Consider the following 24171-nt stretch of genomic DNA (forward strand, 5'->3'; position numbering starts at 1 on the left):
TTCATGTAGTTATGAGACTTCATTTACAGTTTTCTTTACCAACACCCAGTTATTATAACTCACCATACCTGACCATACCTGAAATTTTTCACCCCGGTTCATCTGAGTTGATCGAAATTCAGGGGAATCTATAAAGGCACAGGGGTAAATATTATGCAGAAAATGTCCTCGATAGGAGACCTTCATTCTGATGATAAAAATATTTGTTAATAACATGCACATAACATTTTGGCACAAATGGTAATATGAACTTAATCTGAACATATTTAATATCCTCGTCACTTTCTGGGGTTTTGAAGTTGTTTTGTTTTTGAAGGCTGACCACAGATGCAAGACACATTTGAGTGCTTTCACTCAATCTCTGGACAAATATTTAATCAATGAACTTTCTTGAAGTCACTTTCTGGAGCATAGAGCATCTCTCCCAAAGGCAGAATCCATTGTTGATGCTGTGATATCTCAAGTCATGGTTGTTTTGACATAATAATTTCAATCCTATGATGTCTGGCATCACTCTTAGAAGTTATATTTCTGGAAATCACCAAATAATAAAACAACCAAATCTGCTCCACCTCCACCACCACAGGTAAGACTTAAAACATTGCATCAAAACTTTAAGAAGAGTCTCCATTTCTTATTCTAATTTTATCATTATCTCTTAATATTTCAATTAATATTAAATTAACAATAAAATAAATTTGATTAATTTAAATTAATAATCTAATTTTATCATTATCCTAGCAACTGCAATTCTGACCCTCAACTTTAAAAGGCAAAAGAAAAAAAAAGTCTATGAAGAAATAACCATCTTACCAACAATTGAGAATTCTGTGAATTCACCAAGGTGTATAGAAATAAATTCTAACAATCTCCACCAGTTATATCAAAACAAATCCAGTTATTGTCACTAATTATTACTATTTTACTGTTATCTAAAATAAGAACCTCAATTTTTGTGTAGCACCTACTTTCCCTTCAATAAGATACTCAGGCGGTCATCCACAGATGTTTTATCCTCTGCAGCATAGGTCTGGCCCTTTTTAAGGGTCTGAATATTGCAAAACTGTCCAGTTAATCTTTTGAACAATTCTGGGGGTACACGTAGTGGTTCAAACATTCTTCGGTATACACCAGTGAGTTCCTTTTCTATCTTTATCTGGAATACAAAAGAATAAAGACTATCTAAAAGGGTTGACTGAGTAAACATAAAAGATCCATTTCTATATTCTCTTCTTAAAGGGTAAACATGTTTCTAATTTGTATCATGGATCTTCCACTCATCTCAATATTTTGCTTGTGGAAAGATGAAGTAATCATGCTGATTTCTATTTTAGATTAATTTTAAAAAACAAGATTTATTGATGCTTTTTGTTTTTACAAAGTCATTTCTGGATATACAATCTCCTCCTCCTAATAACATCCCAGCCCAGAATCAAAATCTTCCTTGTAATAAAGGGGAAAAAAATTAAGCAAAAACAACTGATACTGTAACCTTGGCTGTGACAACATAGGCAATATTCTTGCCTATACTCTACCTTAGGGTAATATTTTCACTGAAATTCAACAGTGTAAATGCATAAGAAGGCTCTTTATATTCATAACTTCTCTTCCTATGGGTTGTGAAATAACTGAGTTTTTTTTTTGTCATAATATATTACCTGTTGTCATAATATAGCATAGCTGCCTTCCTAGTTCTATCAATAAAATGCTAAAACTTGTCAAGACTGGAATATCCTTTTTAATAGTATGTATGCATTGAAAAAACAAAACAAAACATGTTCATTTTAAAAATAATGCATCAGGATTAGAAATGATCCACAGAACAGTCACTCTCAGAAAATATGCAGCAGTTCACTGAGCATAGTCTAAAGAGCCCTGGGACATCCCCAAGGTCAAAACTATTTTCATAATAATACTATTGCTTATTAAATTACTCTTCCCTTTCCAACTATTTATCTGTATGAGGCCAGATTTTCTTTATACACTTCAACAACAAATCACACAGATTTAAAGCAGAAGTAGATATGAGAATCCAGTTGTCTTTAATTAAGCCAAACATTAAAGAAATTTTCAAAAATGTGTAAAACAAAGTCACTCTTCTCACTGTTTTTTTTTTTGTTTTGGAAAATATAGTTATTTTTCATAAAAATATTTATGTTGACATGTTATAGATTTATTATCATTTTAAAATGAATTAATATTTTAAAATGTATCAGTTTTAATTTTTAATATGACAAATATCAATAGGTATAACTCATACAAACAAGCTCTTTGGAATATCCTCAATGATTTTTCAAGAGTGTAAAGAAGTTCTGAGACCAAAAAGTTTGAGAACCACTGGACTAGAGAACAGAGAAGTTAAGTGACTTGCCCAGGGTTACACAGCCAATATATGTTATAGGCAGCAGTTAAACCAAGGTATTTCTTAATCTCAAGGCAATTCTTCATCCACTATTACTCACTGCTTATCACATACATCATTTTTGTTTTCATTACTTGTGAATATGTCACATAGGCTATTATAGTGTGAGATATACATATTATATATATAAGTAATATGTAATAATATAATATAATATATGATATAAAGATATGTGATCTCTGGATCACAGATTATTTAATATTTATAGTTCCCCTATATGAGTAGCAGTGTTTGGCACACAGAAATACCTAATAAGGTTTGTGAACACTGGTTATTGGAAATCAGCCATCCCCCAACCACATCGCACAATTTAAATGTCTATTGTTTGATTCTTTGACCTGAACTACTCTCCCTCTCTGGGAAGTGACTGAGTATTCTGGAATCCAATGACCTATGAGAACAATGGAAAATGATGGGGCAAAGTGTGCACAATTTTAGGGCCTACCCAACAGCTCTTATGAGTACCAGACGGCCTATAGGGCCATACATCTACTGAAAGTTCTTGAGGACTTATTCTAACTTTTTGCTTTTCTGAATTCCACTTTAATGATGAGGCCCACGGAAATTAGAAATGCCCACAAAAGCAAATTTATATTTACAAGATGAAGAATCATACATACAAATATGATATCTAGCTAGTGCTTCTGAGGAGTATCATTGTCTCTAGTTCAGCTTAGAGATGCACATCCCTTAAAGGGTTTCCTGAATTTCATGGCTCTGGGAATTGGAAATGCTTGGGAGTTCTGAGAGAACTGGATTTCAGTTCACTGAAAACAAATCAAGATTAACCCATCTCAAAGTAACTTAGCTACATTTTCCATAGGCAAATCACTTAATTTCTCTAAGGCAGTTTGTTCATCTTTACGAAAATGACAGCTTGGCAAAGTGGAGAAAGAGCCAGCTTTAGAGACCCCAGGTCTTGCTTCTGACATGCTCTCACTATGAGACCCCGAGCAAGTTACTTCCTAGGCCTCTCTCTAACGCTTTAAGTTGCAGACCAGATATCCCCTGCAGCCACAGCCTTGCCATTCTTCAAGTTCTACCTAAAGCTGCTAATCTCAGAGAATCTTTCTCTATGAAGCCAGTCCCCATTTAATTCACCTTTCCCTGCCTAAATTTCTATTGCACTATTGCCTATAACTTATAATTTAGCACTTCAGGGTATGTTATCATTTCGCACTCTAATTGTACTGTTGTGTAAGTCAGTCTTTCCAAGAAGAATGTGAGTTTCTTTAAAGTATTCGGTATGTGACCCACCCTCATGCTGGGCACAAAATAAGCAACATCAGCCATAGTTATGATGAAAAGATGACATTTTCCATACTCCCTTCCATTTTATCTTTAGTATCATGTATTCTTATTGCCATCAATTTTTTTTTTTAAAAAACGAGCTAACTCATAATGTAAAACGAGATGTTAAAAATGATGCTTTTAGGGGCAGGTAGGTGGTGCAGTGGATAGAGCACCGGCTCTGAAGTCAGGAGGACCTGAGTTCAAATACGACCTCAGACCAAACACTTGACCCTTACTAGCTGTGTGATCCTGGGCAAGTCACTTAACCCCAACTGCCTTAAAAAAAAAAATGATGCTTTTAGAACAGCCAACAGGATAACAGCATAACTAAATTTTAAGCATAGGAAAATAATTGAAATAAATATTGCCTTAAAAGTAGAAGTGCTCTTGTGAAAAAAGATCCCATAAACCTGACATCAATCCCATTATTGTCTAGCTTTTAGAATTTGCTGAATCTCAATCAAATTTCTCCTAAATGAGAGAGATATTCAAATATTATTCAGGAAGGTTAACATGCCCACATTACTTAATTTGTAGTGTTTATCTTGCTCCATGAATTCTAAATAAACTTTTAGTTTGTGTAGAACTTTTTTGTTGTATGTGTGTATGTGGGAAGGGTTTCAACCTGTGATTTCATTGGCTTGAGGAAACTTACTCAGCCAACACATGTTGACAATTATTTTGCAACTTAGATTCTAGGGAGTTGTCTGGTCCACTGAAAAGTTGAGTGATTTGCCCAGATTACACAGATAATATGTGCTAGAGGCAGGGCTTGAATCCAGGTCTTGTGGGCTTCCAGGTTGGTTCTCTATCCTCCTTGTCATGCTATTTCTTGAAATTGCAGGTTCCAGAACTACTACTTCTTATAGTTTCCAAAAATGTTACTTTCATATATACAGAAATGGAAAATCCACCATAAAAGTCAGAGTATAGAAGAACTAAAATTATTGGAAACTCATACATGGACCCAAGAAAATTCCTCTTCAAAACTCAAATTAAACTTATACTCATTATTGACCTGTGAGAGGAACTACATACCGGTCTTTTTTTGTATAGCAGGTACAGAAAATGCAACAGGTTGATAATCAGAAAGGCAGAATTCCAGATCATTATATCCAAGGCACAACGATAGAGTGTGGCCCAGACAATAAAAAGAGCACATCCTGTCAAATAATGAATAAAAGATAAATTATTAGAAGATTCAAGTCTAACTTCAACATACGTGTAAAGTATCTTCTCCAATATGAAATAACATCTGACAGATACTTCTGAATCACTTTAACATTATGGAAAAATGAAACATTATATTCATTTTGTTTTGTTTTGTTTTGTTGTTTTACTGCTGAGAAAATGCCCTAGGAGCCTTCTGTTTAAGGTTCTGCTGATTTTGAATGAAAGGATTTAATGAATAATTCATACTTCCAATTGATAGAACTGGAAACTGAGGGAGGTACCTATCAACTGAGGAATAGCTAAATAAATTATGATATATGAATGTGATGGGATATTATTGTCTCATAAAATGATAAAAGATATGGTTTCAGAGAAATCTAGGAAGAGTTGTATGAACTGGTGCAAAGTGAAGAGAACGGAAGTAGGAGGATAATATTTACAAAAACAACATTATAAAGCAGACAGTTTTGAAAGAAAAGACTCAAGAACTCTGATTACTACAATGACCAATTACGATCCCAGAGAACCAATGATGAAGTGCACTATCCACCTCCTGACAGAGAGGTGATGGACAGAACAATATATAAATTTTTTTGGACATGCCCAAGATAGGAATTTATTTTATTGATTATCTATATTTGTTACAATGGTTCTCTCTTTCTCTCTCTCTCTCTCTCTCTCTCTCTCCCTCTCTCTCTCTCTCTCTCTCTCTCTCTCTCTCTCTCTCTCTCTCTCCCTCTCTCTCTCTCTCTCGGTTAGAGTGCAGTAGAAGGAAGAAAAAATAGATTTTTATTAATTAAAAAAACTCCAAATTGTTAAAAGACTAGATTTATATCACCATATGACAGAGGAACAGAGGCATTCTAATTTCCAACAACAATTAACAAAAATAATTCATCTGAGAATTTCATCTGACATTTTTGAATGTCATTAATAGGATCCGATTTATGATGTGTGTATGGAATAGTTATGACTCTGGTCAAGTCACAATGTGACTTATATACTATAATAATATATATTTTTATATATAAATAATATAATATATAGCATAATATATAATAATAATAATATACCTATACTAATAAAATTACAAGTCCAGTCCCCAAAGTCTCCTTAATATCTACTCAATAATAACACACTCAAATGCAGATTTTTTTCCCCTAATACCTAAAACAATTGGTCCAATTAAATTCTCTAAGCTTTCGTTTCCTTTTACGTAAAATATAGAGGCTGTACTAGATTATCTCTAAGAATCCTTCTAGCCCAGCATTCTATGACTCTGCTTTAATATATTCTTAGCTTTATTTTAAAAAATCCTCAGAATTATCTTTTCCCTTTTTAATAAGGTTAGCTCATTGGCATCAGCCAACAGCAATAAAGGCAAGATTCTCTGTCAAAGACCACAGAATCTTAGAACTGGAAGGAACCTTAAAGGACATCTAGTCTAAAACTAAAGACTAGAAAGGGAAGTGACTTGCCCAAGGACATGGAGGTAATAACTGGCAGAGGCAGGATTTGAACTCAGGTTTTCTGACTCTATATCCAGAACTTTTCTATCACATCACAACAAAATTGATGCTGTCATTTATACATTTCAGGCAAATGCCCTGATTCTGCCTAATATGCAGATAACCAAGTCCAAAGAGAAGGTTTCATTTGCATTACTGATCGTGAATAGGTAGGTGATTCAGTCCTCTTTTTTGCATTACTGACATTTGAAACACTGAAAGCAAGCCATCAGAAAAACCATGTAATCACAGATGAAACTATGGAACATGACAAAATAAAAAGAACACATATCCCTTTGCCCAAAGGGCTAAATCAGTATTGGGGGCCCTAAGCATTTCAGTTGGCTCTTTACGTTACCCAGAGATAATAAAACCTCTCATTTGATTTTGTCAAATATAAACCTGACAAAAAGATATGATAAATTGATCAAACCAAGAATCATATCATGATAATGAAAGAAAATGATGAAAAAACAATATTATGGGCTTACCTATAGTTAATAACCCTCTAAGAAATATCATATGAAGAGTCAAAGTAGTTGGAATAACCAAAGCAACTACAAAACAGATATTTGCTACGTGGAAAACTAGATGGTGTATCTCTCTCCAGTTTTCACAAGTGGTTTCATTGGAGGGCACAGGCAGGAGGTTTTCAAGTTCAGATGTAAGACCTCTTGTTGTGAATTCATTCAATGAACTGGCATCTGTGTGATTCATTGTGGAAAATTCCTGTTAAGAAAATAAATAAGAAATGCTAAAACTTAGTCATATTATTTGACACTCCACGAGAGTTCCTTGCTTACTTAGCAACAAAACCATTGGTTGACATTCATAGAAATAAATTATGCCTAATTTTACTCAAATGATTTTCTTGAAAAGTTTCTTAGAAGTTGAATTGTTATAAACTAAATCATACTTTAAAATGAATTAAGAGCTTCAATTAAGAAGAATTCCAACTATAGTTATTTTGACTGTTATAAATACCCAAATTAATTTATGAAGGACATACGAAGACGCTATTCTGCATCCAGAGAAAGAACTGATAAATAAAAGCATGTATAGAATAATTTTATGTATGTATATGTATATATCTATATATGTATGTATGTATATATCTATGTATATGTATATATCTATATATACGTACATATATATTTGTGTGTGTATACCTATTTGCATCTAATGGTAGCCATCTTTGGGGTGGGAGGTGGGGGTAGGGAAAAAAAAGAAATTTACATAATAATTTTGTTGCGTATTTGAAAGGAATAGCAAGTTGTGCACAGTAGATTTACAGTTTCATGTGCTATCATCTTTTTCATTGTACTATGTTATGGGAATGCTTGTTTTATTCCTTTAATTAAAAATAAAATTACAAAGAATTCCAATTATAAAGGAATTCTAATATATTCTGTATGTTTAAAGAAATCCTTATAATGAATCTTTCTGTGAAATTAATATAGTATGAACACCTCCTAAGGTACATTTAATTACCTGAATTATCAAGGATCTTTGATTTTATTAGTGTGGCTCCTTTTAACTATGCAGCTTGAAGCCCTTACAATGTGTTAGCCGGTGGTGTTCATGGGTTGCTGTGGCCCTAACACTTCATCACCTGGGGCTAATCTTCCAGTAATAAACCTTTGCCCACTTAGCCAAGCTGGTCCTTAGAGGACAGACATACAGTCTGGCCATCACTGGGCCTAGACTTCAAGCCCTTCTACCTTGGAAGGACCTACTAGACCTTATACTCCATTGACACTGCCATTAAGAACTTAGGATCACCTCCATGGGCAACTGGAATGGGACTTTAATTGAGGAAGTTAGAGATGAACTAATGGCGTTAAATAACAGAAGCTCATATATCATTTGAAATGTCATCAATTCCAACTGCCTCATTTTTGCTTGAAGTGAAGTATCTATTGTATCCAAAAGTACTAAAAGGAGGAAGGAAACAAGCATTTATTAAATTCCTATTTTGTGCCAGAAACTGTGCTAAGCACTTTACAAATCTTATCTCATTTGATCTTCACAAGCCTGGGAGGTAGGTGCTATTATTATCATCCCCATTTTATTGTTAGGGAAACTGAGGCAAATAAAAGTTAAATGACTTGTCCAGGCTCACATGTGCAGTGGAGTCAGGTGGCTCCAGTCAGTGGCTCAGTGGCCTGGAGTCAGAAAGACTAAGTTCAAATTTAGCCTTAGAGACTTACTGACTGTGTGACCTTGGGCAAATCACTTAACCTTCTTTGCTTCAGTTTCCTCATCTGTTAAATGAGCTGGAGAAGGAAATGGCAAACCACTCCAGTATCTTTACCAAGGACACCCAAAATGGGATCACAGAGAGACAACAATATAAAGGGTCCCACGCCCAGTGTCCGAGGCTGGAATTGAATTCAAGTCTTTTCTAACTTTATACTCAGTATTCTACCCTTTGTGCCATCTAACTGCCTAAAAGAGAATTGAGATCTAATTTGCACACAAGATATAAATCCTCTTTTTTTAATTTCTTTTTTTTTTTCCTGCAATGAGGGGGAAGAGTGTGAGCCTGTGCTTTCACTGATGTGTAGAAAACCACTTCTTTCCATGCAGAACAGTAACTAGTCCGTAACATTTAATCTTAGAGAACTACCCAGGGCATTAAGGGGTTAAATGGCTTTTCTATGGTCATGTACCTGGTCTGTATGAGGTAGGATTTGAATCCAGGACTTTCTGACTCCAAGGCCAGAACTCTAACCTATAAAACAGTACTCTGCTTCTCTTATAAGCCACATCTTGAATCCACAAAAAGTTCATGACAGACAATAATAATAATAATAATAATGATAGATATAGGAATGAGCCACAAATTTGTTAATTTATTACATAATTAAAATAAGTTCATTCACTGGCAAGGAAGGGGGAGACTGTAGTTGTAAAAAATTAATCAACAAGGTCTGCTGGTTACAAATATTATGAAGTTCTTTATATAGAAAAAGAATAAAGCTGGGAAAGTCAACCTTCAAATGTTTCATGTGATCAAAATGCCTTTATTAAATTATTTTTGAAATCAATATATTTTTGTAAAGGCAATATTAATTTCTTATTGGTTCATGAACCACAGATATTAACATAATCTCTCTCTCTTTCTGTCACACACACACACATACACACAGAGCTTAATTACTTCTATTACTACTATTAAATCTTGCTTTACTTTCCAGATAGAGATTTCCCTATGTTGTACTTCAGAAATTAAAAAGCATACTTCTACACAGTGTAGCATGATTCCCTCTTCCCGGGATAGAGATGGTGGCCTACAGGTGAACAATTAGGTATATACAGTCAGACATAGCTTTATTTTACTTAGTTGTTCTTTGTTGCAAAGAGGGGCTTGACTGGGTATGGAGGTAAGGAAGTCACTGGAAATATGCAAAAAAAAAAGTATCAAGGAACAATTATTGAAAAAATAAGGGCCTATGAATTATAAAATTAAAGATATAACTTGAGTATTAGCTTAATAAAAATTTTAAAATGAGGAGATCAAAATTATCTGTAATTAGAAGTCTATTGATGTGAAAACTTAGAAATTCCTTCTTGGAATCCAAATATCTTATTTTGATATACATGACTATTTAACAATTTTAAAAAAGCTTGTCTTTATTGATTACCTAAATTAAATTAATTTCCAACCAAATACTGCTTTGTGTCCACTTCTCAGTTATCCTACTATTTATTTTAATAAATATGGTTTGGAGAAAATCTATGTGGTCTGTGCTTGCCTACATAAAACTCAACACCAAGTGGCACCATTTACTGAGTCCTTTATCATTTGTGGGTTCTCCTTCTTTAAAAAAAATGTTTTATTATGAACTCTCTGAAACCTGATCCATTACACAAAATACTTGGCTTTAGGGGAAAAAACCTAAAATATTAATGTAGCTGTTTCAGAAAAAATAATTACTCAAATGGGAACAGTTTATAATATTTCATTTAGTTCATAATATCTATTTCTCCATTAGACAACTTTACTTCTTTCAAGTACTGAAAACATACAAAATAAATATTTTAAGAAGTAGAGTAATTAGTACAAGTTAGGTATGCTGAAGTCAGAGAGTCAGAGTTAAATTAAATTTTTGAAGAATTCCACATTTCTTTAAATGCTGAAAAACTTTTGTTTCCAGCTTTTGCAAAATTTACATGAAACACAATTAAAGTATTTTGGAATCCAGCCTCTTTATTTAATAGATTAGTTACTGGAAAATCATTAAGTAGACTTGTTAGATATCTACTAGAAGTAACATCTAACTTCTGCATTGTTCTGAAGCTCAAATATATAATGCTACTAGCAAAAGGCTAGAGCTGACTTACACATCAATTTGCCAGAAAAAGAAAAGAAGACATCCTAAAATCCAACTACATTTAAAATGTCAATGTTAAAACAAATATATCCCTATCGAGACTTATCTAGTGACTTATTTTACATTAGGATTCATTCATGAAACTCATGCTTTTTGATAGCCGATCATACCTATATACTATGTAGAACACAAATAATGCAATTCTCTTCATTGCAATTCAGTAAACATTTATTAAACCTATACTGTATGCAAAATATTCTGCTAGGCACATGAAGAAAGATAAGTTCAAATAAGATCCCTATCCTCATGGAGCTTACTGTCTAGTAGAGGGGTAAGAAACATGGAAATAACTAAAATACAGGATAATCCCATTAGAGAATCGCAAAACATCCAAATGTTATAATTTGAAAAAGAAAAAAGCCTGAGATTAAATTCCAGTTTCTTTTCTACTAATTATTAAACCTCACAGTCCATAAATTAGCTCTGATTACCCCGGGAAGACATATTAAATATGCCTGACAACATGAGTAGTAGCTGATGGAGCATTTCCTATTAGCAAATCCTCCTCTACATTAGGCTTAATTTTTCCTGAATAATCATTCTTTTTAAAAATCCCAGAGAAAAAATAACAGATATTCACATTCTAGTTGCAGTTAAAGAAAAGTCAGGAAGAGTTGAAATGTTTTTGTTATGATCAATAGTTTTTAAGAACATATTTCTGTGATAATATTTTAGCCTACTAATTTCTTCCTACTGAATTAAGAATAGATAGGGAAAACTGTCAGCCACATTATTATTGATCACCATAACTTCCTTGTGGGCATCCTGATGATTTCATCTATCAATGAAGTACATAAAGAAGATCAGATTCTATACTACAATATGCCTACAAAACTAACTGAATCAGGTGACTGGCAGAAATAGACCTTTTATCAAGTAGAATCTCAGGTCTGACATAGAATTCTTAGTAATGTTAATTAAGCTGTCAACGATATAGTGCACTATTCACTTATATATAATATATAAAATAAACCTGTTTTATACATACACACACACACACATATACACATCTATAAATATTTTAAATATTTGGGGAATCAGCTGAAGTTGTAATCAGGGTCCACAACAACAACAACAAAATATTTAAAATTTCCTGAAAAGGCACTTAAAGCCATATTTTTTTCCCGATAAACTAACTTTAAAATGCAAACAAAAATTATATTTCAAAGCCTTAATTATTGTTGTTGAATTAAGTTTATTTATAGGAAATGTTATTTCAACAGAAAACTGAAGATTAAGATGCGATTGCTTAAAAAAGTATAGCAAAGTAAACAAAACAAAGACTAAAAAGTTAAGAAACAATGTTAACTTCCAAAAGACTTCACTGTTTTGCCTAGAGAGCAATTAGTGAGATTTTTTTTGTATTGAAAAGATTTGTTATAGCATGTTATAAATATAATTTACTCCGCAACGGAGTTCATTAACTGATCAATCCAAAAAGAGTTGGATTATACTATGATTGCATTTATTTGCCACAATTGAGACTATGCAAAGAAAACGGATGTAGAGTTTTTTAAATCTACCTCTGGAGATTAAATTAGTCACTCTTTGGGAATCCCTGAACTGCGTAGGGGAGGTATTCCTGAGTTTTTGGTTACTGTGATCTATTATCATTCCTGTCATTAAAATTTTTTAAAACATCCCTTTTTTCTCACCATTGCTCACTTCAACCAATTTCTTTACAATAACTGACAACTCATATTTTTACAGCTTTTTACAAAAAGCATTATGATGATACTATAAGAGAGTTTTTGTAAGCATTAGAATTCCTGCTTTATATATGAAGCAATTGAGTCTTGAAGTTATTTGCCCAAAGTCACAAATGCTGGAGGCAAGACTTAAAACACAGTGATCTATTTACTACACTACTGTAATAATGTGAGACAGCATACATTCTTAAAATTAAAGTCAATAAAATTAATTTTACTGAGTTACCCTACTGGGTGGGTTAGAGTCATAGAATGATGTTTATGACTCTCCCTACGCTAAATAGTATTTGGTTTGTGATAGAGAACCATGGACCTAGTACTATCTCTACATTTAATAATTAAGCAGAACATTCACCAGTCTCACACAGAATATTGCACAGAATATTCACACAGTCTCTCTCGGAAAGAGAGTTTTGCAATCCAGCACAATCCTGATTTATAGCATGTGTGGTTGTAATTTCTAAGAGTATTAAACTCTGTGAAAGGCATAAAAGTATATCTCCCACTTTTTAGGTAATTATAGAAACATACCAAACAGAACACTGAACTGGAGGCATTGTTAACAGATAATTTGACTTGAGTCAACACCTTTGCTTTCTGTCAAATTCCAAATTATAAATTCTCATGTTTTAAAATATGAAAATTCAACACCACAAAATCTGATCCTACTTTCATAGTTCCAAGAGTCTCCTCTTCAAAGTAAGAAACATGGTAGCATTTGAGGGGTGGTATGAATATGAATGAAATCTGACTGGACAACATGGGCTTTCAAACTACTTTATGCCAGTCAGCTAAACCATTTTAAAATTTCCTTCTTGCTCTAAGTTTTCAGAAAAGTTCTATGGAAAACCTAAAGTAGCCACTAGTATACCACAGTGTGCAAATTTGGAATGCAATATCTACTAGTTGGTGGAAAATGCAAAATCTTTCATAAATTACACAAAATTATACAAATATATTCATAAATACCTACATACAATATAATTTGAATATATTTTATGAATATATTCATAAATTGTACAAAATTAGAATATCTCATATTTAGAAATGCTTTATAACATTCCAAGGGCTTTTTTTCCAGACAACCTTCTATGACAGTACACATATTATTTATTCTGATTCCTTTTACAGATGAAGAAACTGAGGCACAGGGAGATTAAATGACTTACCCAAGGTGACACTGATAGTATTAATAATGATTGACATTTCTATAGTGCCTTAAAGTTTGCATAGCACTTTTAAATATGCTCCCTTATTCAAGCTATACAACAATCCTTTCAGGCAAATACTATAGGTATTGTTATCCTTATTTTACAGATGAGGAAGCTGAGGCTCTCAGAGGTCACAGCTAGTGTCAGGAAGGAATCGAGTCTAGGCCCTACTGACTAGATTCAGCATTCTATCCACTCTCTCAGGGATTCCTGGGGGTCCCTGAGACCATTTCAGAAGATGTCCAAGGTCAAAATTATTTTCATAATATTACTAAGAGATTTTAATGTCAAATACAGCAAATATAGATAGATATAACCTACATAAACAAAAGCTCTTTGGAGGGTCCTAAATAATTTCAAGAGTGTAAAGGGGCTCTGAGGTCAACAACTTTGAGAACCACTGCACTACGCCCAGCTGTCTCTCAAGTGTTAAACATATTCGTATATTATTTGATAACAAGACATTTTTTAGAGACTATGGACACAAATGCAGCTAAAAGAATAATACTGTTGAGTGAATACATGTGAAATTAAGTCAATAAACACTTGTGAAATCTCTACTATGTGCTAGGAGCTGGACAGGATTTTTCTTTTACATTTCTTGGGTTTCCTGCCAATCATCAAAACATGATTAAGTATATGGTGTGTGCTGGGGATGGGGGGGTGAATGTTATTTTTCGGTCTGACCTATGAGATTATCAGCTGAAGAAAAACCTTGGTATGGAAACTCGCTCTGTCGATGGAGATCAGATTCTTAACAGCAATTTAGTTATGTTAACGGTAGGCAGCAAGTTTTTGAGCCCAGAGATGTGGAAATACCAGTGAGTACTAAAACCATGGTGCTACTGTACAACTGTCTTAATAAGCACATATTAAATAAGTTTCTGTTACAAAAACATATGCCCCAGAGAAATTCCATCTTCTCAGCTGGTCCATAAATATTGAACAGATATCTCAGCTCCTGGTTTACTAAGATGGCAATTTAAAAGTATTTAAGGAAAATAGAGTTTCCCCCCCAATCTTTCCTTCTGCCTCTGACAACATATTACATTGTTCAATTGTTAAACATAATTGGAGTGGTTGATTATTAAAATGACAGACTTGGGGGGAATTTATCAAGAAATTATTACCACCATTCCCATTCATCTGTAAGTCTCTATTGCAATAAATTACCTGCTTCACAACCTATTTACATATTTTTTTTCAGATTTACATCTGCTATGCCAAATGATATTGCTGATGAGGAAAAAAGTTCCAAACTACCCCTCAAACTAAGTAAACACAAAAAACCCAAAGAAATATGGGGAAGGAGAGGAGAGGCCACTTAGGATCCCTCTTACCAAAATTTAGGATTAATTGTTTCTTTTTAAATTCTGTACACCTTTCAGAGAAGCTGAGGGTCACTACAAATGGTACTTCACTGCTGAAGAATCACTGTGCTCCTGTCCCGTTCTTCAAAGACGGTCCTGCAGCTTCGGTGCCTAACCTATTAGTAAACACCTTCAAAATTAGGCCCAAGGGGAGTTGTTTCAACTGAAGCTCTTAGCCCAGATGCAAGTTCACATAATATCTAGCTTACCTTGTTCCTTCCGGTGGGAAGCCTAAATAGCTGCTTCTGATGTGCCTTTCAACTCTGAAATTCTGTGATTGCTGGAGGATGAAATTGCTATTGTTTCCTCTCTGACCTGCAGCTTTCCTGGACCCTTGAGGGAGGGAGGAAAGAGCAGCCAGATTTGGTGAAGCAGCGGAGCTCCAGAAAAGACTGCAACGGAACCTGCAGCTAGTTCGGTTTGACCCGAAGTCTCTCCATCTTTTCTGGAGGGTTAGACTAAATCCCCTGGCAAATCCCCCTGCTCCTGGCTCCACCAAGACCTCTCGGACGAAACAGAAGTACTTTCAAAAGTCAGGGTTGAAGGAATGATTAGGTGCAAGAGACCTAGAATGGCCATTAAGTTGGACACAATAGCCAAAGGGCCATATATTCAGAGGTCCAACCCATTTTACAGGGCAGGAAACCGGGACCCATTGCTAAACAAAATCCTGCAAATAGTAAGGGGCCGAGCAACGCCTCGGTCCTGTGACATTTAAACTTGCGGTGATTTCGAGGTTACCCCTAGAAGTAAAGGACACAGAGAAAAGAAGGTGCCCAGAACTGGGACTGCAGAGCCCAGCCAAAGGCTGTCGGCTGCGTCGCGGAGCAGAGGAAGGAAAGAAGAGAGCAGAGACCCCAAGAAGGGCAGCCTGGGGCGTGGGCAGAGCCCTGGGTGGGAAAAGGGCACAGTCCTGCCCTCTTGAGACCTCGGGAAAAGTTATTCCTAAACCCGTTTCTCCAACTTTCGCTTCCAATTTTTACCCACAAGGTGCAAAGTTGCAAATACCCTTCCACCCGTGGGGCAGAGGTGGAAAGACATAGGAGAAAAAGATTGAAAATGGGGCGCTTCTCTTCCCAGCCCCGAAGCTCTTACCTTTCGTTCCCTGCCACAGACAACCGAGCTCACATGGGCCAAAGTTTCTCCCAGAGCAAGCGAATCAAGCGCTCCCAGAATCTGGAGCCCGAGGTACGGCGCTGGCCCTGCGACTCCCGGGGGGCCTGCAGGTGACGGTTCCCAATTACTCTATTTTGTTCAGCGCCTTTCCTTCGGCCCCAGCCCCTGCTCCCAACCACAGCTAGGACTAAAATAGGCATCGGAGCCGGGAGGAGGTGGCGGCAGTGCCCGGGCACGGGTTGTCACGGCGCACGCGCCCCCCAGATGCGCCCACAGCTGCAAGTGCTGAGCTGCTTGGCAGGCGGAGACACTGAGCCCCGCCGCTTGCTTAAGAACCTTTTAGGCAGAAGAACGAGGGGAGGGAGCTATCCAGGAAGAGTGCATCAGAGGTATCGGGCAGGGGCGCAATGGTTCTCCCGCCGGCTTTTCTTTACTGGGATTAATTTTATTCCCCTGCTTTATTCTGTTTTCATTTTTGTTCAAGGATCGGAGAAATGAGTAACAAACAAGTTACTTGCACCGGGAGCTTCTGATGGCGAAAATGGGTAGTCCCGGGAGACAAAATATGTGACTGCAAGTTTTGTGGCTTTATTGGTTTAGGATTTGTGATTTCATGGATTTATGGAACTTCCTCAATAGTTGCAGACTGGCTATTCATCTATGACTTACAGGTATAAACGTTTTCTCTGGCGATGCTAAGAGAAGTTAAAGCATTTGCCCATGGTCAAATGGTCTTCTGAGAGGCAGAAATTAAATCGAAGTCTTTCTCACTCCAAAGCCAACCTTCTGGCCTTTAGCCCAGGCTGCCTCTGTAAAAGCAAGTAACCAATATAAACCTCGAGGTGTTTCTTTCCTTCCCACATCTTGGTTTACTTTGAGGCATCCACCTTCTCTTCTTGGGGGTAAGCCAAGTTGGGTCACAAGTCATAACTGGAAATGAAACACATCTTCATTTCCCCTCCAGCTCCATTGACACTATTTCCTATTTTTGCCCAACTCCTTGCTGAATCCATCATTCCTCCTGACAGCCAGCTGCAATGAAGTCCCATGCAAGTATTGTTTGGAAACTAATAAGCTTACTTGCATAAACATGCCTTTAAATAAAGAACCTGGTTTAGCATACTTATTTTGATCCAGCTCCTTAGTCCTCCATCTCTTCCAAGATACTTTTGGATGGGTCTAAAACAATTTAAAGAAGGAAAGCATATTAGGACCCTAAATTTAGAGCTGTGGAGGAACCCCAGAGATCATCTAATACAACCTCCTCATTTCAGAGATGAGGAAACTAGAAAGGTCAAGTGACTTGCCCAATCACACAGGGAGTAAATAGAAGAGAAGATTTGAAACCAGGTCATCTGACTCCAAATCCAGCGCTTTTCCTACTACAGTCAGACCATTACAATCAACTCAATAAGCATTTACTGAGGGCCTACTATGTGCCTCTCCCCTGTGATTCTCTGCCTCTCAGTACCCCCCTTATCAACCAATTGGTTATATGCCCTTTGATACCCACTCTGGGTGCGTCTAGGGCAGAAGAGCAGATTCAAGAGGCCGACACGGAGCTCCTTTGGTCCAGAGTGTGAGCCAAAGATCATTGCAGCCCAATAATATGAATGGTGCTTACCATACCATAGGGACTGGCCAGTAATTTACCACCATTTTTCTTCAGCCCAAGACAAAGCTAGACAATTTTGAAACCACAATTGGGACTAGGCATGGGTAAGATAGGTAAAAACATGAAGAACATAATGAGAAATACTTTTGCTGTTAATTATTATCAATATTATTAACATTATTATATTACATATTATTAATTTTATAATATATTAATGCTACCAAAATTCCAGGAGATGGACATATTTATTTTGTGATGGATTATTTTCTTAAAGCATGATTTTAATCATGTCATTCTCCTTCTCAAGATGTTTCGGAGGCTCCATGTTTCTTCCAGGATAATAACAAACTTCTCTGTTTGACATTTCTCCTCCTCCTCCTCCTCTTCCTCTTCCTTCTCTCCTCATTCACCATACTCCATCGTCCATCTATGTATCTTTACACAGAATGTCCCTATGCCTGGAATGGATTAATTTTCACCACCTCCACTCCTAACTCCCTTAATAGCTCAGCTCAAAGACTGCCTCCTACATGAGACCTTGCCTGATGCCTCCCATATGCTAGAACCACCCCTTTTTAAATTAATTTGTATATATTTTGTATTTGAGTATATTTACACATTTTGTTTTCTCTGGTAAAATTTAAGTTCTTTGAAAGCAACACCAAGCACAGAATAAGTACTGATAAATGTTTGTTGACTAATTGATTGGTGAACCAACTGTATGTGTGACAGTGAAGGCTCAGACCCTCTGGTGGACAGTAACATGGAAAGGGTCACATTTTTCTAAGATATGAAAACACACTTTTCAAACTTTGTGTAGGATACACAAATGTCGCAGATTAGCACTATCTGGGACATTGGAGGAAGGGGCGAGGTAGATGAAAAAAGAATAAGGGAGGCATTTGGCCTTGAACTTTTTGCCTGGACCATTTCTTGAGCCCAACTTCACAATCCATTGGCAGAACTGGGATTATAATCAAGAGCAAAATTGCACTGTAAGAAGTTAAGACAGCATTTTTCAAAGGGATTTTTTTTCTTTACTAATTTTGTTGAGACTACAGGAGGCAGCACAGGAATAGAATATGAAAGGAAATTTGAAGATGAGGAAAAGGAAAAGACAATAAGAAATCCACTGGCCTTGTTAAAGGCTCAAACTTATATGTGTTGGTCTCTAAAACACCTTGGTTGGTAACACAAAAATCTAGGCTTAACATTCTTAACTTCCTGTCATATTATATAGAACACATGTAAAAAATGCATTCAAATATGCTGACCCAGGAATATCAGAACAATTCTCATGAAGAAACATTGCTTGAGTGTGCGTGTGTGTGTGTGTGTGTGTGTGTGTGTGTGTGTGTGTGTGTATCAGAAGCATAGTGGCATGGTGGATAGAGTCAGTTTAGGAGTAAGGACAAGCTGTTCTTAAGTCCTCCTCTGACACATAGTGGCTGTGTGACCCTAGGTAAGTCATATAACTTTTCAGTGCTTCAGGCAACCCCTCTAAGATCATAAGCTATGCGGGAGTTGCCAATTTTCATTAGTGGAAGGCGTTTTCACACCGGGACTTCCCTTCACTGTTGAAATTATAGGTCCAAAGCACCATCCCTGCCAATACCCACACAGAGGTACAATGATCCTTTTTGTTCAAAACTGTGAGGTTTTTTTTGAGGAAACTTATGCTACTGATGTAACTAGGTACCTGCTCTTTAACTTAAGGTCTTAGACAGTTCCCTGGGGACAGTGAGGGGTTAAAAAACATAGTCACAAAACCAGTATGGGCTAGCAGTGAGACTTAAACTCAGGTCTTCATGATTCTTGAAGCCTGCTATCTATGGACTAATACCCCCACTATGTCTCTGTCTCACTGTTTCTCTATCTCTCGCTCTCATTATCTCTTTCATTCTCTATCATTTGCAGATCTTTTATAGGTTTTATTTGGCAAGCTTATAAAAGGGTATGGTTAATCCATTACATGCTATTTATATCTTTCTAGGTGCTAATGCAGGAAGAACTTGGTTCAAATCCTGCCTCAGACTGTTGTGACCCTGGTCAAGTCATAACCTCCTTGGACCTCAGTTTCCTCATCTCTTGGATGAGAAGGTTGAAACTGATAATCTGTAAGGTTTCCTCCAGATCTAACTCTACAATGCTATCATTCTGAGAGCCCAAAGCTTATTATATTTCTGGTCTCTGGAACCAAGTATTGGGACAATTTTGTTTTTTTGATGGGAAGATGATGTACCTTAAACATAATCAATTTGAAATTATAGTCAGAGCCTCATCTCAAAGCTGGATAACACCAAATGTTATAAGCTTCCCGTGTTATTGTAAGAAAAATAAATTATGATTATTAAGACTATCAAATCGAAGTCAAGAATTCTAGACATGGGATCATAGGATCCTTTCCCCTCATATTCATTACCAACAGTGGAAAGGTCAGATTGGCAAGATTTCCAACTCATGTCAATTGTGGAAATGTCAGATTTTCAAGATTTCCTAGCACTGGTTGAAAACTACTATGAAACAAAAAACAGTTTTCACAGAAGTGAAGAAGTGGAAAAGGTAGGGGTCTGGGGGGAGGGATGGAGAAGCTACTTGTTATAGACTTGTCTATCTGCCCTGCAGAAATAGCTGGTATAACTTCGACATAAGCAGCTATTTCTATCATCTCCTTTCCAGAAACCTGTCTCTTCACCAACTGAACAAAAGAAAATTGATGAGACTTTGTATTTGAGAAAAGAGTGTTCTTTTGCAGTAATTGAACAAGATTGAGAGGTAATTTTGTTTTTAAGAGCAGAAAAATGTTTTGAAATTCCTGTAGAGTATAATAAGAACAAAATCACACACTCCTTTGCTACTTTGAGTATATAACCCTATAAGTCTGAATCAATGTGACATTTCTTTAGATTGCCAGATTAAATGTATAGGAATTGTGCCTTCCCAAGAATTCACTTTTCTATAATAACCCCTTTTAGTCAATTACATAGTGATAGGCAGCTGCACACTGTTAATTGACTACTAAACCAGGGTCTTTCTGTTTAGTTCTTCCTTTTCTGTATTTGTGAATCTCCAGATGCTGCATTAACATTTGTGTGTATGTATGGAATCAATGTAGCTGTTGTCTCAGTCAAATACTTAGTTTTACTTTGGACTTTGTTTTTTGTTTAATACTGACTTGCTGGGTGGAGGTAGTTCCTGAAGATAATCAAATGAATTTCTCCATAAAAATGCAGATGACTACTTTTTGTCCTGATTCTGACTTGCTAGACTCACAAAGTATAGATCAGAAATGGCAACTTCTACTACTGTACATCAGGTGGATAAATTTTTTTAATTTTTTTTTATTTTTAGGCAATTGGGGTTAAGTGACTTGCCCAGGGTCACACAGCTAGTAAGCATCAAGTGTTTGGTCTGAGGTCGGATTTGAACTCAGGTCCTCCTGACTTCAGGGCCAATGCTCTATCCACTGCGCCACCTAGCTGCCCCTGGTAAATTTTCATGTAACTGTTTCCTGCCAAACCATCTGCCCCCAAAAGTTAAATACAAATATGTCCCAAAATGAAACTTGGTTTTGAGGCCTGAGGAAAATCTGATGCTATATTTAACTTTCAATACTTGATTTTAAGTTAATTAATGGATAGATTTTCTTTGGTAATGATGAATGACTTAGAATAATGGAACATAACCTCCAAAGAAATATAGTTGAGGAGCATTCAAAGAACAATAGAGAAGGTTGCAACTTGTAAACAAAGAATGACATAGAGAAAGTGGTATGAATGATGCAATAAAAGAAATCTATGAGGGGCAGCTAGGTGGCGCAGTGGATAGAGCCCTGGCCCTGGAGTCAGAAGGACCTGAGTTCAAACCCCATCTCAGACACCTGATACTTACTAGCTGTGTAACCCGGGCAAATCACATAACCCCATTGCCTAGCAAAAATAAACAAAAAACAAACAAGAAATCTATGAGTAGGAACAAAAAAGATGACTTGGCCACGTTGGGAGAGTGAGGGATAAGCAAACGGACAGCTCATGATCTCTACTGGTACTCTCTCAATATAAATAGAAGATCTCCTAGAAGATCTCCAGTATATTGGATGAGATTCCCATACGGCAAATAATGAGAAGTCCTGAAGTCAGGAAAACTTACCTTTGTGAGTTCAAATCTAGTCTTAGACTAGCTGTGTGATCTTGGGCAAGTCACTTCACCCTGTTTGCCTCAATTTCCTCATCTGTAAAATGAGCTGGGAAAGGAAATGGCAAACTACTCCTGTATCTTTGCCAAGAAAACCCCAAATAAAGTCAAAAGAGTCAGACACGACTGGAATAACTGAACAACAACATGGATGAGGGACGTTTGGGCTGAGCCTTCATAAATGGGATGGTATCTTCATAGTTGCAGGGAACATCCACATATCTGAAATCACGAATCCACTGATGTATTTGGTGTATCCCATAGACGAGTGTTTTCCAAACAATGGAAAGAAAGCAACGGCATAAGAATAATTCAGAAAGAGATGATGCTGAATCCCAATAAGACAACATCTCAAACACTTCTTGCTTCTCCCCTTCTCCCACAGTATCTAATCCTGTGCTTCATGTAGTAGGCATTCAGTAAGTATTTATTACATTGGACTGGATTCCAAACATTAACATTTATTGCTTATCTGAAGAAAAAATGCAAACATCCTATGCATCTAGGAAACACCATCCAGAGATTTTGGTCAATCCTGTTCTCTTTTAAAAAAAAATGTAATTAATTTTCTTGTCTTAACTGTTCTAAATGAATTGGATGTAGCATACATAAGGCCCTATTGTTTTAACCCAAACAGATGGGCAAATTGCAAAACTTTAATGCAAATTTCAGTGGGTTAGGATTTCCCTGGAGCATCCAGAAATTAGGTACTGACTCCAGAAGCAGACTTATGAAATATGCAATAGCCTAGATTCCAGAAAAAAATTGGGTGTAGCAGGGCTGAACTATAGTAATTCACTGACTAGGGGTTGGCAGCAGGGTACATGCAAGTAATTGCAATGTCAGAAACTATGGGCTTGATATTCCTTCTCCCTGGTCTTTCTCATATATCTTTTGTTTGTTTCTGTTTGCTTTTTCTTTTTTTAAATGAAAAGCAAGGGAAGGGATGAAAAACAGACAGGAAAATGTTTTGTAAATTGCCTATTATAATAGGTAGAGGGGGAAACAAAGATTTGTAGCATTTGACATTGTTAACCACAACTTCTTGGCATTTTCTCATTCCTAGTCTTCTGTGACACTTCTTCTCCTACTTGTCTGTTGGACCCTTTCTTTGACTGGTTTCTTTTCCATTGGGCATCTCCCTGGTTCCATTATTGGCTCTTTTCATTTCTATGCAGATGAGAGGCAGTGTGGTATACTTCTTTGAGAGAAGGCATCAGAGTTGGAAAGAACTGGATTCGAGTCTCACCTCTGGCACATATCAACAGTATGATTCTGGGTAAGTCACTTAACCCCTCAATACCTTCAGTGCTCTGACTCTAAGTTGCAGAAAAGGTGCCCACCTGCATTGAGTAAAAGGGCTTTTCTCTCAAAAAGTTCTTATCCCTATGCAGATGACTGCCAAATCCATGGTCCCACCCCTCTACCTCTCTCCAGTCCCATATTTCCAGTTGCCTGCTGGACACTGCCATGCTCTACCTTGATGTGATAGTAGCCCAAGCTCAACTAAACTCATTGTCTATCTCTAAAACTTGCTCCACTTCCTAACTTTTCCATTTTTGTTGTTGACATTATCTGGGTAAACTCCAATTTAGCCAGGCTCAAAACCTCAGTCATCTTTGATTCCTTTTTCTCACTTTCCCCCAAATCCAAACAATTACCAAATTCTGTTGATTTGCCTCCGGAAATATTTCTCTCATTTATCCCCTTGAGGTCCCCTCCTACCACTCTATTTATACACACCTACCTTTTACCTAGATGTCTGTTACAGGCTCCTAACTGGTTTCCCTGTATCTAATCTCTCCTGTCTTCGGTCCATCCTTCACGTAATTGCTGAAGAGACAACATAACATAGTGTAAAAAGTTGTGGATTTGGAGTCCGAGAAGTTGGGTTCAAATCCCAGCTTTGCAACATGTAAACTGCACAACTTTGAACAAGTGCCCACTTCTCTTGGTTTCAGATTTCTTACTTGTACCGTAAGGGTGTTGAACTAGATGACATAGGTGATTTCTTTGAGTTTTAAATCCTGTAAACCCATCGTGTTTCTAATGCACAGATCTGATCACGTCATTCCCTCACTCAAAAAATTTCAGTGTCTTCTGATCGCATAATATTTACTGAATAGAATATGAAGTCCTTAGCCCGACATTAGAGCCCCTCAG

At 36.5% G+C, this 24171-nt stretch overlaps 1 protein-coding gene across 3 annotated transcripts in view; it reads right to left on the bottom strand.

Moving 5' to 3' along the window:
* The window catches only part of BVES (blood vessel epicardial substance), a 63305-nt gene extending 46942 nt beyond the window's left edge, over window positions 1-16363 (bottom strand). For all 3 annotated transcript variants that reach the window (XM_027853727.1, XM_027853734.1, XM_027853741.1), the window contains exons 1-5: window positions 16179-16363; window positions 6888-7125; window positions 4754-4878; window positions 969-1156; window positions 79-187 (exon numbers count right to left, since the gene is read on the bottom strand). In XM_027853727.1, coding sequence (XP_027709528.1) covers window positions 79-187; window positions 969-1156; window positions 4754-4878; window positions 6888-7113 — 648 coding nt within the window. In that variant the 5' untranslated portion in view covers window positions 7114-7125; window positions 16179-16363. The remainder of the gene's footprint in view (window positions 1-78; window positions 188-968; window positions 1157-4753; window positions 4879-6887; window positions 7126-16178) is intronic.
* Between the last annotated feature and the right edge of the window lie 7808 nt (window positions 16364-24171).

Source organism: Vombatus ursinus, unplaced genomic scaffold (assembly GCF_900497805.2).
Source record: "Vombatus ursinus unplaced genomic scaffold, bare-nosed wombat genome assembly UNPS02000582.1, whole genome shotgun sequence".
NCBI classification, from domain to species: domain Eukaryota; kingdom Metazoa; phylum Chordata; class Mammalia; order Diprotodontia; family Vombatidae; genus Vombatus; species Vombatus ursinus.